Below are 13,561 nucleotides of genomic sequence, written 5' to 3'. Positions count from 1 at the left end.
GTGCGCCCTTTAGTCATATATAGCAGTCAGTCCCACAAACGCTACTTTGTGAACCAGAATACTGTCCCCTTTATAGATTTTTGACTGCCTTTGGCTCCCATAAGGCTTGATGGTGCCACAGCATGTATGAGAGAGACTGGGATCTTGCTTATTTATGGAGAAACACACCACCTCTTCAGGCTGTGGTTCAAGATGCCCAGCAGAGCACCGGATGCTCACTAGTGTCACCTGTCAGGACTGTCTGCGCTTGAACACTGTCTCCTACCTGCTGCTCCATTGCGATTTCTTCCCTCCCTGGCTAGCTGCATGTCCCGTGCAACTGACACCTGCTTGTGGGTCCAGGGAACACTGGGCACACTAATGTGTGGCATTTTCAGTCTGTGTCTGGCCAGTCTCATGGGGTGAGAAGTTGTCCACACAGAAATGTAGCTGGCCACGGCACCCCTTCCCCATACAGCCTTCCTCCTGCTGAAAGACAGAACCAGGAATCACCAACATCCTCTCACAGTCTCTGATTTTCCTCCTTCCCCACATTGGCTTGATCAAAATGCAGTCCTGAATCCAGCCTCCAGCCACCAGCCCTTCCCCTGGGTGACTGTAGACACCCTGCTTGCTGGTCCTATCTGTAGGCTTTCTCCCCTTAGATCACATTCTACAAAGGGGAAAGCATGGGTTTCTCACCCTATGCAATAGCTTTTTCTCCCTTACGTGTAAATAAGATTAAAGGCCTTATTTTGGTCTCTGAACTTAGGTATCATTTGATCTAGGAGATATATATATATATATATATATATATATATGTATGTATATATATGTGTGTGTGTGTACATATACATATGTACATACATATATACATACATATATATTCCATAAGTAGGCAAGATTCCACTCTCATATATATATCTTTTAACATATATTTTATATATTTATATATATATATATAAATCTTTATATATGTATATATTACACACACACACACACACACACACATATATATGTATTATATAATTTTCTTTTGTCTTTTGAGATGAGGTCTCTTCTGGTACTATGGAGACCAGCCTGGCCTGGAATTCACAGAGATTCACCTGCTTTTGCCTCCCAAGTACTGGGATTAAAGAACGGCCTCAGCACACCTGAGCTAGGATATAAGAGAACCTCAGTCTATTCTCAGAACTGTTCAGTTTGGACAGCTCACTCTCTAAGGCCTGCAGTCTCAGCTGCTCCTCCCCACTCTCTAAGCTCCATGCAGACATTTTCCTTCCCACTCTCTAAGCTCCATGCAGACATCCACGTCTTCCTTCCCACTCTCTAAGCTCCACGCAGACATCCACGTCTTCCTTTCCACCCTCTAAGCTCCATGCAGACATCCACATCTTCCTTTAGTCCCTTTCCCCAGACTTGAGACCTTCACATTTTGGTCTCTTTTCCTCTGTTGGAGATACTTCTTATTCACACAGCATTCGCCTTAGCTTAATGGTCATCAGGGGGCTGCTGTTAGTGGCTTAAAGTGATGAATTTGCGTGTCAAGTTGACAAGAGCTAGGCTATGCTGGTTACCTTTAACTGTCAACTTGATCCAACCTGGAATCATCTGGGAAGAGAGTATTCATGGAGTAATAAATTATCTAGATCAAGTTGGCCTGGTGGGCATGTCTGTGGAAGATGATCCTGATTGTTGAATGATGTAGGGAGACCCAGCCCATTGTGGCATCCTCCTCCAGGCAGGGGATGCCAACAGTTTAAGAGAGCAGAGCAGTAGCTGAACAAGCAACCAAGCAGGGACTCACATGGTTATTCTCCTTGCTTGTGACTGGATATGACGCTTTTAAGTTCTTATTTAGCTTCCTGATATACCGGACCAGGACTTCTTCTATATCCACAACAAACCCGGTCTTATCCACGGAGTTGCTTTTGGTCCCAGCAAGAGATGCAGGACAGCTGCCTCTCCCGTTCTCCACCTCCACCCCTCTCTGTTTTCTTTCCATATCTATTCTTCCTGAAGTTGCCTGAGTCTGTTATTCAGTTGTCTTGTCTTCATGTCATCTCCCTGGGGTTGTAGGTTCTGGGTCTTGTTCCACGTAAGTTGCCACAAGTCCTGTCCTGTAGCAATGCCCTCAACATACATTCTTTTAAAGCAGTGCAAAGCCTCTCTTCCCTGACTGGTTCCCCACTTAGGTTATGCCTCCAAGCTAAACCCAGCTCAAGTGCACTGCTTTTCCCTGGCACAGTCCACAGAGGGTCCTTATGAACATCTGTGTAACTGCAGTCTGTCATGCATTTGTCCTTGTTGGCTGTATCATCCTGGAAAGGCTATGTGACTCTCGCCAGTACTTGCTGTAATATTTTGGAAGGCATCTGGGAGCTGGGGACAGGGGTCAGGGTGGGGGTGAGGGTGGGGGTGGGACAGCAGAGCCCCATGGCAGATTTGAGGTGCTGTGTAACTATAGACTCATGAACGATGCAGGCTCCAGCAGGGTAAATGCTAGAGATGGGTGGGAGGCTAATGCATTGGGGATGAGCTAGAGAAGTCCACAAACACTCTGGCTAACACCTGGCTTAATTCTGTGTTGTCTTTATCAACAGGAAGTGGGACTACCACATCTATCAAATCTAGCACTGTCCAGAGCACCCTGGCAGCAACGACTAACAACCCAACATCAACAAAAGTCACAATTGCTGTCCCGGTGGCCACTACACTTTCCCCAACCCAGCCAAGCAACCCTACGTCATCCAAAAGCTCAGTCCAATCTCCGACGTCTATTCCGACCACCACCTCAGACTCCAGGAGCGATACAAGCAGTGCCCCTTCTACTGCAGCTTCCAGTGGCTCTGAGGAGGACAAGACTAAAACAACCTCCCCCAGTAGCACCGCCCCCACTAGCAGCAGCAGTAGTACAGTCTCCTCTGTAGACAAGAGTGGTGACAGTGTCACCATAGCCCCAATCACCACTTTGCGGCCAACCAAGCACGTCTCTTCTCAGACTACTGACCTTAACACCTCCTCAAAGCTGCTTTCTACTACCGCCACAGACAGCACATCAAGCCCTCACCAGTCTGTGGCTTCTCCTTCACAGAGCACAGAGACCCATGCTGGGGCACAGCACACCCCTACTGCTGTTCCCAGCAGCTCTGGCTCCCTCAGCACTGAGAACTCTACACTCTCATGGACGCCTACTACACACAGTAAGTAATTCCTTGGCATTTTTGTTGTTGTTGTTGTTGTTTTTGCTTTTCTTCTTTCCTTCTTTCCCTTCTTTCCTATTTTTTGTCTTTTTTCTCTTTTGGTTTTTCAAGACGTGGTTTCACTGTGTAGCCCTGGCTGTCCTGGAACTCACACTCTGTAGACCAAGGTTGGCCTCGAACTCAGAGATCTACTTACCTCTGCCATCTGAGTACTGGGATTAAAGGTGTGCACTGCCATGTCGGGTTGCTTTTGTTTTTCTTAAGAAATGAGAAGGACTGGAGAAATGGCTCAGTTGGTAAGAGCACTGGCTATTCCTACAGAGGACGTAGGTCCAATTCTGAACATCCACATGGCAATCAACAATCATTTGTAATCATCTGACTCCCTCTTCTGGCCTACTTGGGCACTGCACACATTTGGTCCATAGACAAAACTTCAGGTAAAACGTGTGTGTGTGTGTGTGTGTGTGTGAGAGAGAGAGAGAGAGAGAGAGAGAGAGAGAGAGAGAGAGAGAGAGAGAGAGAAAGAGAGAGAAAGAGAGAGACTTGGCAGTGCATTTTCTCGTACTGTCACTCAGTTGGAAGCTATCCATGTATGCTGAGTTTTAACCCTTCTCCAAGTCTTCTGCCTTCATCACACCTAGCCTTGGATACTCCTTTTGGCAGTGATAGAGGATAGCATTGCGTAGATTCAACCAAGCCAGAAGCTATGCCCAGGCTTGTGCCACAGGTTGTGGCAGCAAGGTATTAGAGAATTCTAAAACTGCTTCTCAGACTTGCTTGGTAGTAACCCACCATAAGAAATACACTTTTAAATAAGTAAAAGTAAATAAATAAATAAATAAATAAATAAATAAATAAAGGTCAGTGTGTGGCCCTTGCAGCTAAGCCTGATGACCTGAGTTGGATCCTAGGGACCCATGCAGTGGGACAGGAGGGTGCTGACTCCTGCAAGCTTTGGTTCCTTCTTTCAGGACTTGTAGCATGTTATGCACACTGCTGTTTTCTGGCTCCCTTCCTCTCTCCTTTCCTCCCTCCTTCTCTCTTTACCTCCCTTCCTCCCTTTGTCCCTCCCTCCCTTCCTCTGTCCTTCTCTTCCTTCCCTTTCTGAGACTGGCTGGCCTGGAAGGAACTCACTCTGTAGGTCAGCCTGGCTCCAAACTCACAGAGATCCTCCTGCCTCAGCCTCCCAGATGCTGGGATTAAAGCTGTGCACCATCACATCCAGTCTTATTTCTGTTTCTACTTTAGTTTTTAAAGTGCCAGTCTTAACTGGGTGCTTAAATTAGTGTCAGGATCTATGGCTGGCTCCGGAGCCTTAAAATCCTGAGTGAGAGTTTCTGACCAGTAGCCTATGCCCTGGGAGACAGGACCACACACTATAGCAAATGCACAGGCTCAGAATGGTCTGTCCAAATCGTCCGCTCTTCCAGTTGTGACCTTGGACAAGTCACCAAGCTTCAGTTTCCCTGTTGATAAGCAAGGACCATCCTAAAGGAGCAAGTGCCTTTGAAACACAAAGTACAACCCCTCCTATAAAGCATGTGTAGTGTGTCAGCTGTGGCTCACCTGTCCATAGGCCCCATCTGTGACTCAGAGAGGTAACTGCAGCATCCTGTGACTCCTGCTTAGTTCTTACTTCATCCAGGTCTAACTCTGGCATTCTGTCCCATGGCATTCTGACCCCACTTCTTCATTCCTAGCTACTGGTTTCAGCTTGTGAGAATCATGAAGCCAGAAAAGACTATGCTCCCTTGGCAGGTACAGCTGGTCTCCTCAGCCTTTGCCTTGTCTGTTACAGAACCACTGGACACCTCTGAAACCACTCAGCCCGTCACCGGCCAGATGCCAGACATCACTACATCGCCTGTCTCCACAACACTACAGTCTACAGGGTCTTCAGTGGGAACTGAGGTCATGTCTACCACTGAAGAACTCACACACCCCAGCCCTAGTTGGACTTCCATGGCCCCTCAAGGTCCCAGCACACCCTCTCCCGTCTTGAATTACAAGGTAATTCTAGCAGAGGATAGGATGAGAAAGCTCAGACTCAAGGGAAGTCCTTTCCTTTGGCCTTCTCAGGTTCCCTGAGTGGGCGCTTTAAGGAAACGTTGTCTGTTTTCCGTTTCCTCTGTCCTTACCCCGGGGCAGCCAGGTACTCCTGTCTTTGAAACTGACTAGCCATGCCTGGGCTTTTCATGTACCCATCCCTTGTGCCACCCACCCTCACCAAGGGGAGAATCCAAGATCAGGTGACTTTGTGCCTCAACCTTCATCTTTTGACCTCTTCCAGCTAAAATGTGATCCTCCCATAGTGCCAGATGAGGAACTCCTCATTCTGAACCTCACAAGAGCCAGCCTTTGCGTGAGTACACGTGACGGAGCCCCAGTTCACCCTACATCCCACCCTGTCCATGAACTCCTCCTCCAAGGGAGTAAGACTTTTCCCATCCACGTTTCAGACGCCTCTAAGTCAGGCAGTGCACATGGGCTTGCTCCAGGCCCAGAGCATGTGCAGAGTATGCTCAGAGCACCCACAGAGCATGTGCAGACCCCCTCAGCTTTTACTGCTCTAGTTGGTCTGGTTGCAGTTGGGTGGCTCTGGTTGTGTGTGTGTGTGTGTGTGTGTGTGTGTGTGTGTGTGTGTGTGTAGTATTGATAGGTTTTGGAGGGTTGTGTGTCTCAGGCCTCTAGTTCCAGCTACTTAGGACACTGAAGCAAGAGCACTGAAGTCAAAGTCGCGCCTTGGCCCTGGCAACTTAATGAGACTTTCTCTTTAAAAGTAACAGGAGTGGTAGAGAAAGCTTTGACTGGCGCTCGAGGTCCCCAGTTCACTCTCCAGGGCCTCAGAAAAAGGAGTTACGTTCTAAGCAGTCACCCACTGTCCTGATAGTGGAGTCAACATTTCCTGGTCCCCTGCACAATTCCATATAAGAGGGTATAGAAATGCATTCAGCTCCCTTCACACCACCAGTATTCTGGGACCAAGGGCTTGGTGGGGCTGCACTGCATAGCCATTAACCTCGTTGGTGCAGGAGGTGGCTGATTCATTGCTGCCCTCTACTGGCCACTGCCAGTTTTGCAGCCACTTCTGCAGCCCATAGGTTATACCTCGGCATCAGTCCTAAAGCCCTGTTTCTGTCTTCTTGGGCTTAGGACTGTGTAAATAACCCTGTGCATAGCCCCAGAATCCCATTCTGCCTATTCAGCATGCCTCACTTTCCCTCTCAGCCTCAGGGGGCAGCAGGAGGCTGGAGAATGGCAGGTTTCAATCCTTGGCAGTGGAGGAGTGCTGCACCCTGTTTTATCCCACTCCCAGCTGAAGCACGATAATAATGTAGCCACTGGTTCCAGAACCTAAGAGACCTCGCAGGGAGGACAGCGGAAGCCTGGGGACTGGGAGGTGATATGCTGACAAGATGCCCAGGCTGAGGAGATGGGAAAAGAGTTCGGAACAAGACTGAGACGATAAGGACTAGCCTGGGAGTCCGTAACTTAATTCCTGGTGATCTAGGAGTAGCACCAGTGAAGTGTGGAGAAGCGACTCTTGCAGGCTGAGCAGGCGGGGGTGGGGGGAGCCTCACAAGCCCGAGGTGTTATGGCAAAGCCTGGGAGTCACCTGTGCTCTCGGTACACTAGGAAAGGAGCCCTTGGAATGAAAAACTCGTGGAACTGCTGTGTCACTCCGTCAAAGCCCCCTTCAAGCCAGCTGAGGATTTGTGTACTCTACAGCTGGCCCCTATTCTAGGCAACCAGGCCGTGGCCGTGAAGAGAATCATTATTGAGAGTGAGTCAAGGGTGAGGGGACCTAACCTTGTGTGGGTGGGAGTGCTACAGAAGGATGGTTGGGGGTGGAGGCACCTAAGAATATATAAGCCAGCCACCATTCCAGGAGACCAGAGGGACTGGGATAGATACAGGACACCCTCCTCTTGGGTACCCCCTCTACCCCTGCCATTTCACTCTGGTCTGGACTCTGGAGGCATCATTGGTCTCTGTCTCTCCCACAGCAAAGCTTTCTCCTAAGGCCGTGTATGAGCTGCTGAAGGACAGATGGGATGACCTGACAGAGGTAAGGAGCTTTGCCCTGTACTGCCCTAAGCCCAGGGTCCTCTGGTAAGGAGGTCTTTGATAGTATAAGCACGCAGGAGAGGCACACAGAGTGGACAGGGCGGGTGGTAGGATAGGGACAGCAGACCCACACAGAAGGGCTCCCGTTTGACTGGAGTGGAGATAAGAGGTCTGGACTCTGTTTTCTGCCACTGAAGTTCTGTGTCTTGGCCAGGCCGGAGTCAGTGACATGAAGCTGGGGAAGGAAGGACCTCCAGAAGTCAATGAGGACCGCTTCAGCCTGCCACTCATCATCACCATCGTCTGCATGGCATCCTTCCTGCTCCTTGTCGCTGCCCTGTATGGCTGCTGTCACCAGCGGATCTCCCAGAGGAAGGACCAGGTGGGTATTTTCTTACTCTAGGTAGCCCAGTTACCCAGTGCACCTCTCACTGGGTCTCTCCACAGGCATTGGCCTGGATCCTTCGAACAGGCTCTTGTCCCCACTGCCAAGCTCGCTTGTCTCTAACACTGGAGACTCAATGTGGAAGTGAGAGCAGAAACACTGGGTTTAAGCCCTGGCTCTGTCCATGTCTGTAAGTCAGTCCTAAGTCTGCAGCCTTGTCACCTGCATAGTGGGGATGGTACCTTGCGGAGCCCTTCTGGAGATTTAGGGATATGATCCCTAAATATATCATATATCATATGTCACTTATGACCTTAGGCAAATGCTCCTCTAACCGAAGCTCCTTTCACCAGATCGACTAGAACCACATCTTCTCTGGTGTGGTGGCATACATCTGTAATCGCAGCACTTGGGCAGCTGAGGCAGGGGTATCACAAGTTTGAGGTCAACCTGGGCTATCCAGCAGGACCCTGTCATCTTTACAGTACTGTTCTGCTGTAGGTCTCCACCCTAGTTGCAAACTACTGAGAGCATTAAAACAGTTCCCACTCCTAGTGACCTTGTACACTGACTGAGGCATGAGTGAAGGCATTGTGTATCCACAGCCAGATCTCAGAGCACATAGTACTGCCTGGATGTCTGTAAGGACCAACGTGTTCACCTTGAGCACTGAAAAGTCCTGTCCTGTCAAGCTGCTCTGGGTTTATTTTGTTGTTGTTGTTGTTGTTGTTGTTCTGTGTTATTTATTATAGAATGAGGTAGAAAAAGAAAGGTTTTATGGGGAGGGATGGAGAAGAGAAAAAAAAATGTAAGGACAAAATGTCCTCAGAAGTCTCTCTCTGTGATGTCACAGACTGCCACTGGGATGAAGGTAGAGACCAGCTGGTAATTTTAGGATAGGGGGGAGTACTCATGAAATGGTCAGGCTAGTAGCCAGGGTGGTCTCTGCCTTGACAAGTGAACCACCAGAATTTAATCTAGCCAACTTGAGGTCCCTGGGCTGAATGGGGAAATGTTTCATATTAAAGCTTACAGCACTCCAAAATTGCCTTCTTCCTGTGTTATTGTCCCCACTTTAGCAACGACTCACAGAGGAGCTGCAGACAGTAGAGAATGGTTACCATGACAACCCAACCTTGGAAGTGATGGAGACTCCTTCCGAGATGCAGGAGAAGAAGGTGGTCAACCTTAATGGGGAGCTGGGGGACAGTTGGATCGTCCCTCTGGACAACTTGACCAAGGATGACCTAGATGAGGAGGAAGACACACACCTCTGATCGGTCTGCCAGCCACCCTGACTGCACTGCAGAGCTCCAGACCACCCAAAGTGCCATTTGGACAGGGTGGGGAATCTTCCCACCTGAAGACAGAAAGACTGGGGAGGGAGAATAGACTCTGAAGGTTGTCTCCCTCCTCCCAATCCCTATAGGGCCTTATTTTCCCTTTTCAAGTTCAACGAAGCCACATTCTGTCCAGTTCCCTCATGTAAAATAACCTACTTGTGCCTGAGCCCAGAGCCGCTGGAAGGCAGGAGGAAGATGGAGAACGGCATGTGAGAGGCTCTGGAGCTCCTTTAGGAACGGCACCCTCTCATCTCATAAGATGATTGAGGCCTTAAGAGGTCAGGTGATTTGCACAGGACCACACAGCCATTTGGTGACAAAGGTTGTTTCCCTCAGTCTCGTGCTTAATTGCATTAAGACACACTACTGTGTTCATCTGTACCCATTCCCCAAGACACAAGACACTTGCAGGTGGGGCAGGCTGGAAAGAAAACCAAGCCTCTACGGTCTCAAGGACAGGTCCCAAATTTCCATCTCCTATAATATGGCCTCTTCTACCTAGCTTGTGGTATCCCACCTCCCATGAGTTAGTTTTTAGTCCCATTATTTCCCAGAGCATGGCTTTGAACCTCTTGTTCTACATTCTGATCTCCTTGCCTTTGCTTAGTGGGATTGGGACCTAACTCACAGGCCTCTCTATCTAATGGGGTCTGCCTAAGCAGTGGTGGGCAGGCAGAAAGAGGGGAAGCTCATATTCAGATGGTTCCCTCATGGCAGCTGATTCTGTACTGACACTGGCCTATCATTCAAGACACTCCCTACAAGATACTCCTCAAAATCTCCCCTGGCCTGCCTTCTGCTCCCACTAGAAACAAATCTGCAGTAGCTACTGAAAGCAAGATGTTCCTTTTTCACTGTTCACTGTTCAGTTGGGGTGACTCCTCAAAACCTGGTGTCACAGAGCAGTTTTCTAGGGACAGACATGTCCTGGGGTCCCGACTGGTCCCTGAATGGCAGATGTGTCACAGTAGACAATCGATCTAACCTACCAGGCATTATTGTTCCACAGGAAGCTCAGGGACTTTTCAAGTTACTGAGAACTTGGGTTGGTGTGTTACAGTGTTGTGTGTGTGTGTGTGTGTGTGTGTGTGTGTGTGTGTGTGTGTGTTTAATCCAGCTCCCCACTGCCAAAAGGCCAAAGCGCAGATCCTGGAGACTGTCCGCTGATTCCATCGGTTTGCATCCTCCTTTGCCATGGAGAAAGGCCCAGAGCATACAGTTTGAAGATGCCTTTACCTACTCTCCTAGTGCAGAGCCAGGTTTTTGTTTCCAGTGTTCTTTGTAGCATCCCAGCTGTCCCACTTCTGATGGCATCTCAGGGAAACATAAAACAATGCCTCGTACCTAGCACAGGAGTTTTACAGGCTCAGCGATGTCAAGCAGCCATGTACAAGGTTGCCGAGGGCCCAGCATAGTGATGTTTCATCTAGTTTCCTGGAAAAGGGGTGAGGGGAACCCTGTATGGAGCTTTGAATTAGGCCCATGGTTTGTTTGTGCTTTGCTTGGGCATAAGTTCCCATGTCTCTCTTGTTTGGAGCAGCTTATTTAAAAAGGGAGCTGGGGGGGGGGGCAGACAGGTGTTCTCTGCCTAATTCCATCTTTATAGCTGTCACTGTGAGATACAGGCTAGGGAGAAACGGCTGACAACAGTCAGGGAAGGCACTTGGTGAGCTTCACAGGAGCTTGAAAAAATGCTAACAAGAACTCACAAGCCCCTTGGTCTGCTTCTCTCAGATTTGCAGGGGAGGGTGGGAAAGCAGTGCCAACAGGAGGAAAATTAGGTCTGTTTGCTCCCTGCATTAGGCTCAGTCACCCAGTGGGTTCATTCTGTCACGGCCTGAGAGGCAGACAAGATTTCTTCTCCTTTGCTACAGTCAATGGGGTAAGGCCATTTGACAGACAGCAAGTGCTCTTTCTGCAAACTGGCCACAAGATTTCAACCCCACAGCCTGTCAGATGTGACAGTAATGTTAGACAGCAGATACTGTGTTTGGGCTGAAGGAACAGCCATGGCTCTGCCCAGGCTGGCCCAGTGTTCCTTCTTGTGCACTCGAATTGTGTGGCCTTTTGGTACAGCTTGAGAATCTGATACCTGATCTTCACTTACTCTACCATTGGGGCATCTGTTCAGCTGCTAGCATCTGTAAGAGTCATCTTCCTGTGGTCAGTACTGGGTTTTTAGAGCTGTTAATTCAGAATCTCAGGACCAGTCTGAGAAAGGGGCGAGGAGGGAAACGGTAGAACCAGCTGTACCAAAGAGAAATCAGAGCTTTTCACTTCAGTGGCAAATGGTTTTCCCCAGCTGCAAACCCCAAGGGCCCAATGGCTATGACTGAACAAACCCAGCAGCCCTTGTGCTCCCGTGTACATGGCGAGAGAAGCGCAGAGCAGTCTGCCTGGCAGGACAGGATCCAGACTCATCTAGGACACTCACACTTTCTTTCTATCTTCCCTGATAGAGCCAGCAAGTGTTTGAGTTTTATTGGTCTTTTGCCTATTTTTTAGACAATACACTGGTGAAACTTTCAAGAGTAAGTTGAAGTTGATGAGATCTATGCATATTTTTGACAATGTAAATACAGGAGCCACATGTTTATTTACCCTGTACTACTTTCAGAGAGTAAACTCTGGGGAAAGACTGGATAGCTGAGAGAGATAGCTAAGCCTCCCTGCCCCCTCTGAACAAGAACGTAGAGTCTATTTAGTAGACATGACTTTTTAAAAGATGAAGGACAGAACAAGACAGGCTGGTAGCAAACGTATTTGCCTTGTAGATAGGGGATTTACAATTTTAAAACACTATCCTTGCTCCTCCCGCAGCCAAGTCTCAGTCCTACTGCAGTTCAGGTTGGAGCTGAGAATGGTCTGTGATGGTCACGGGGAAAGTTGGAGATGCAGTCCAGTCCTTCTACAGGAAAACACACTTGAAGCCACAAAGCATCTCCCCAGGGACAGAGACAAGATGCAAAAATGCATCCCAGACTGCCCACCCTGTGCTGCATGTTCCTCAAGAACAGGGAATTAAGGACTGCAACTTCTAGGTACAAGGTTAATACAGGATACCCTAGTCCTTCCTTGAGGGAGGGGCTGGGAGGACACGGGACACAAACAGCCATGTGCTGGGCTCTGGAATCACACGGTCCAAGGTGTAAATAAACATTCTGGGGGCTTGGGTTTTGTTTTTTGTTTTTGTTTTTTCTGTCAGGAAATAATTTTGAAAACTCCCTGAGGAATGTCCAGTAGAACGAGGATCAAAGGGACTAGTGTAGAGGAAGGCAGAGGGGAAGAAGCCCTGTGGAACAGCCTGTGTCACTGTCAGGCGTCTGAGGCTTCCCTCGAGTCTGGAAAACCCACCACTGGCCAGGACCACTGTTTCATGGGGCCTTCCTTTTTCTTTGTGAATGTCAACCAGCTTGCCCAGGAGATTGGGGGAGTGTATGTTGTAGTGGACAGGGGTCTAAAGTACACTGGAATTTATTGAGAGACTATAGTTAACTATTGCATTTTCTTATAAAGTATATTTTGGAAAATTGTACACTGTCAATTAAAATGCTTTTGTGTAAGCTGGTTCAGGCCCTAGTGTTTTGCTCTGGCTTAAAGTTCTTCATCCATGCACCTGACTGAGGACATCAGCTACTTGGGTCAAATTTGGGCAGCATCCTCTGCTCTTGTCAGCACCTGCTGCATTCTGCCAGTAGAGGGGGAAAGAGGAGATGTTGAAAGGAGTGGAGGACCCCAGGGCCAGAGCCTGAGAGGACCATGTTCCTCGCTCTGCACTGTTTACAAATGTGTCACCATCTAACGTCCTTCTACTTCTGCCTGGAGTGTAATGATAAGTGACCACCACCAAGAGAGAAAAACAAGCATGCCTAGAAACCAGCTCTGTTCTGCACGCAGAAGGTTGCTACAAGAGGTTGTGCTTGTCCTCTCACAAGTGAAGGATGGAGCCGATGGGCATGAACATGGTACATCTCTGGGCCACATTACCAACTGCTACATTTTCTCAGGGCAAGCGAACCCTAGATTACCAGCTTGAAGTAGGGGAAGGTCTGCCCTGCAGATCTGGCCCATCTCTGCCTCCACCTCAGCAGTCATGACATTTTCACGTCATTTATAGAAAACTCACCACAGTATGTGATAAAGTGCAGAGCCCAGGCTCTAACTCCATCTTTTCTCTCTTCAGTGCCAGATTCTTTTCTCCATACCACCATCATGCTTGAATTCTAAAAACAAACTTCATTTCTGGATTTTATCCACAGTTACCATGGATTTTTTTCTTTTTCTTAATCCTTTGTGCACTAGCAGGCAAGTGACATCCAGAGGGGGAGGGCCAGAATTAGGGCCAGGGTATTTTGAGGTTAACCTCATGAGTATGCCAAAGACACAGAAAAGATCCAAATGCCAGGAACTCCCCAAGGACCATGGCCCTGCTCAGGCACACTGTTCTAACAGTGACTCACAGTTTATCACAGCCCACAAATTAGCTCTAAGGCTCCATTCTCTTCCGGAGTAGTCGCTGACCTGGCTTCTTGCCCTAACAATCTAGAGGGCCTCTTAGTTGATTTTTTTCAATCTATAAG

At 48.6% G+C, this 13,561-nt stretch overlaps 1 protein-coding gene across 1 annotated transcript in view; it reads left to right on the top strand.

Moving 5' to 3' along the window:
• Positions 1 to 12,548, top strand: part of Podxl (podocalyxin like) — a 46,041-nt gene extending 33,493 nt beyond the window's left edge. Inside the window, exons 2-8 of the mRNA XM_031381447.1 lie at positions 2,583 to 3,182; positions 4,984 to 5,195; positions 5,476 to 5,547; positions 6,822 to 6,969; positions 7,193 to 7,254; positions 7,468 to 7,635; positions 8,718 to 12,548. Coding sequence (XP_031237307.1) covers positions 2,583 to 3,182; positions 4,984 to 5,195; positions 5,476 to 5,547; positions 6,822 to 6,969; positions 7,193 to 7,254; positions 7,468 to 7,635; positions 8,718 to 8,915 — 1,460 coding nt within the window. The 3' untranslated portion in view covers positions 8,916 to 12,548. The remainder of the gene's footprint in view (positions 1 to 2,582; positions 3,183 to 4,983; positions 5,196 to 5,475; positions 5,548 to 6,821; positions 6,970 to 7,192; positions 7,255 to 7,467; positions 7,636 to 8,717) is intronic.
• The last annotated feature ends 1,013 nt before the right edge of the window (positions 12,549 to 13,561 follow it).

Source organism: Mastomys coucha, unplaced genomic scaffold (assembly GCF_008632895.1).
Source record: "Mastomys coucha isolate ucsf_1 unplaced genomic scaffold, UCSF_Mcou_1 pScaffold20, whole genome shotgun sequence".
In the NCBI taxonomy this organism is placed as follows: domain Eukaryota; kingdom Metazoa; phylum Chordata; class Mammalia; order Rodentia; family Muridae; genus Mastomys; species Mastomys coucha.
This window is presented reverse-complemented; position numbering and strand designations above follow the sequence as displayed.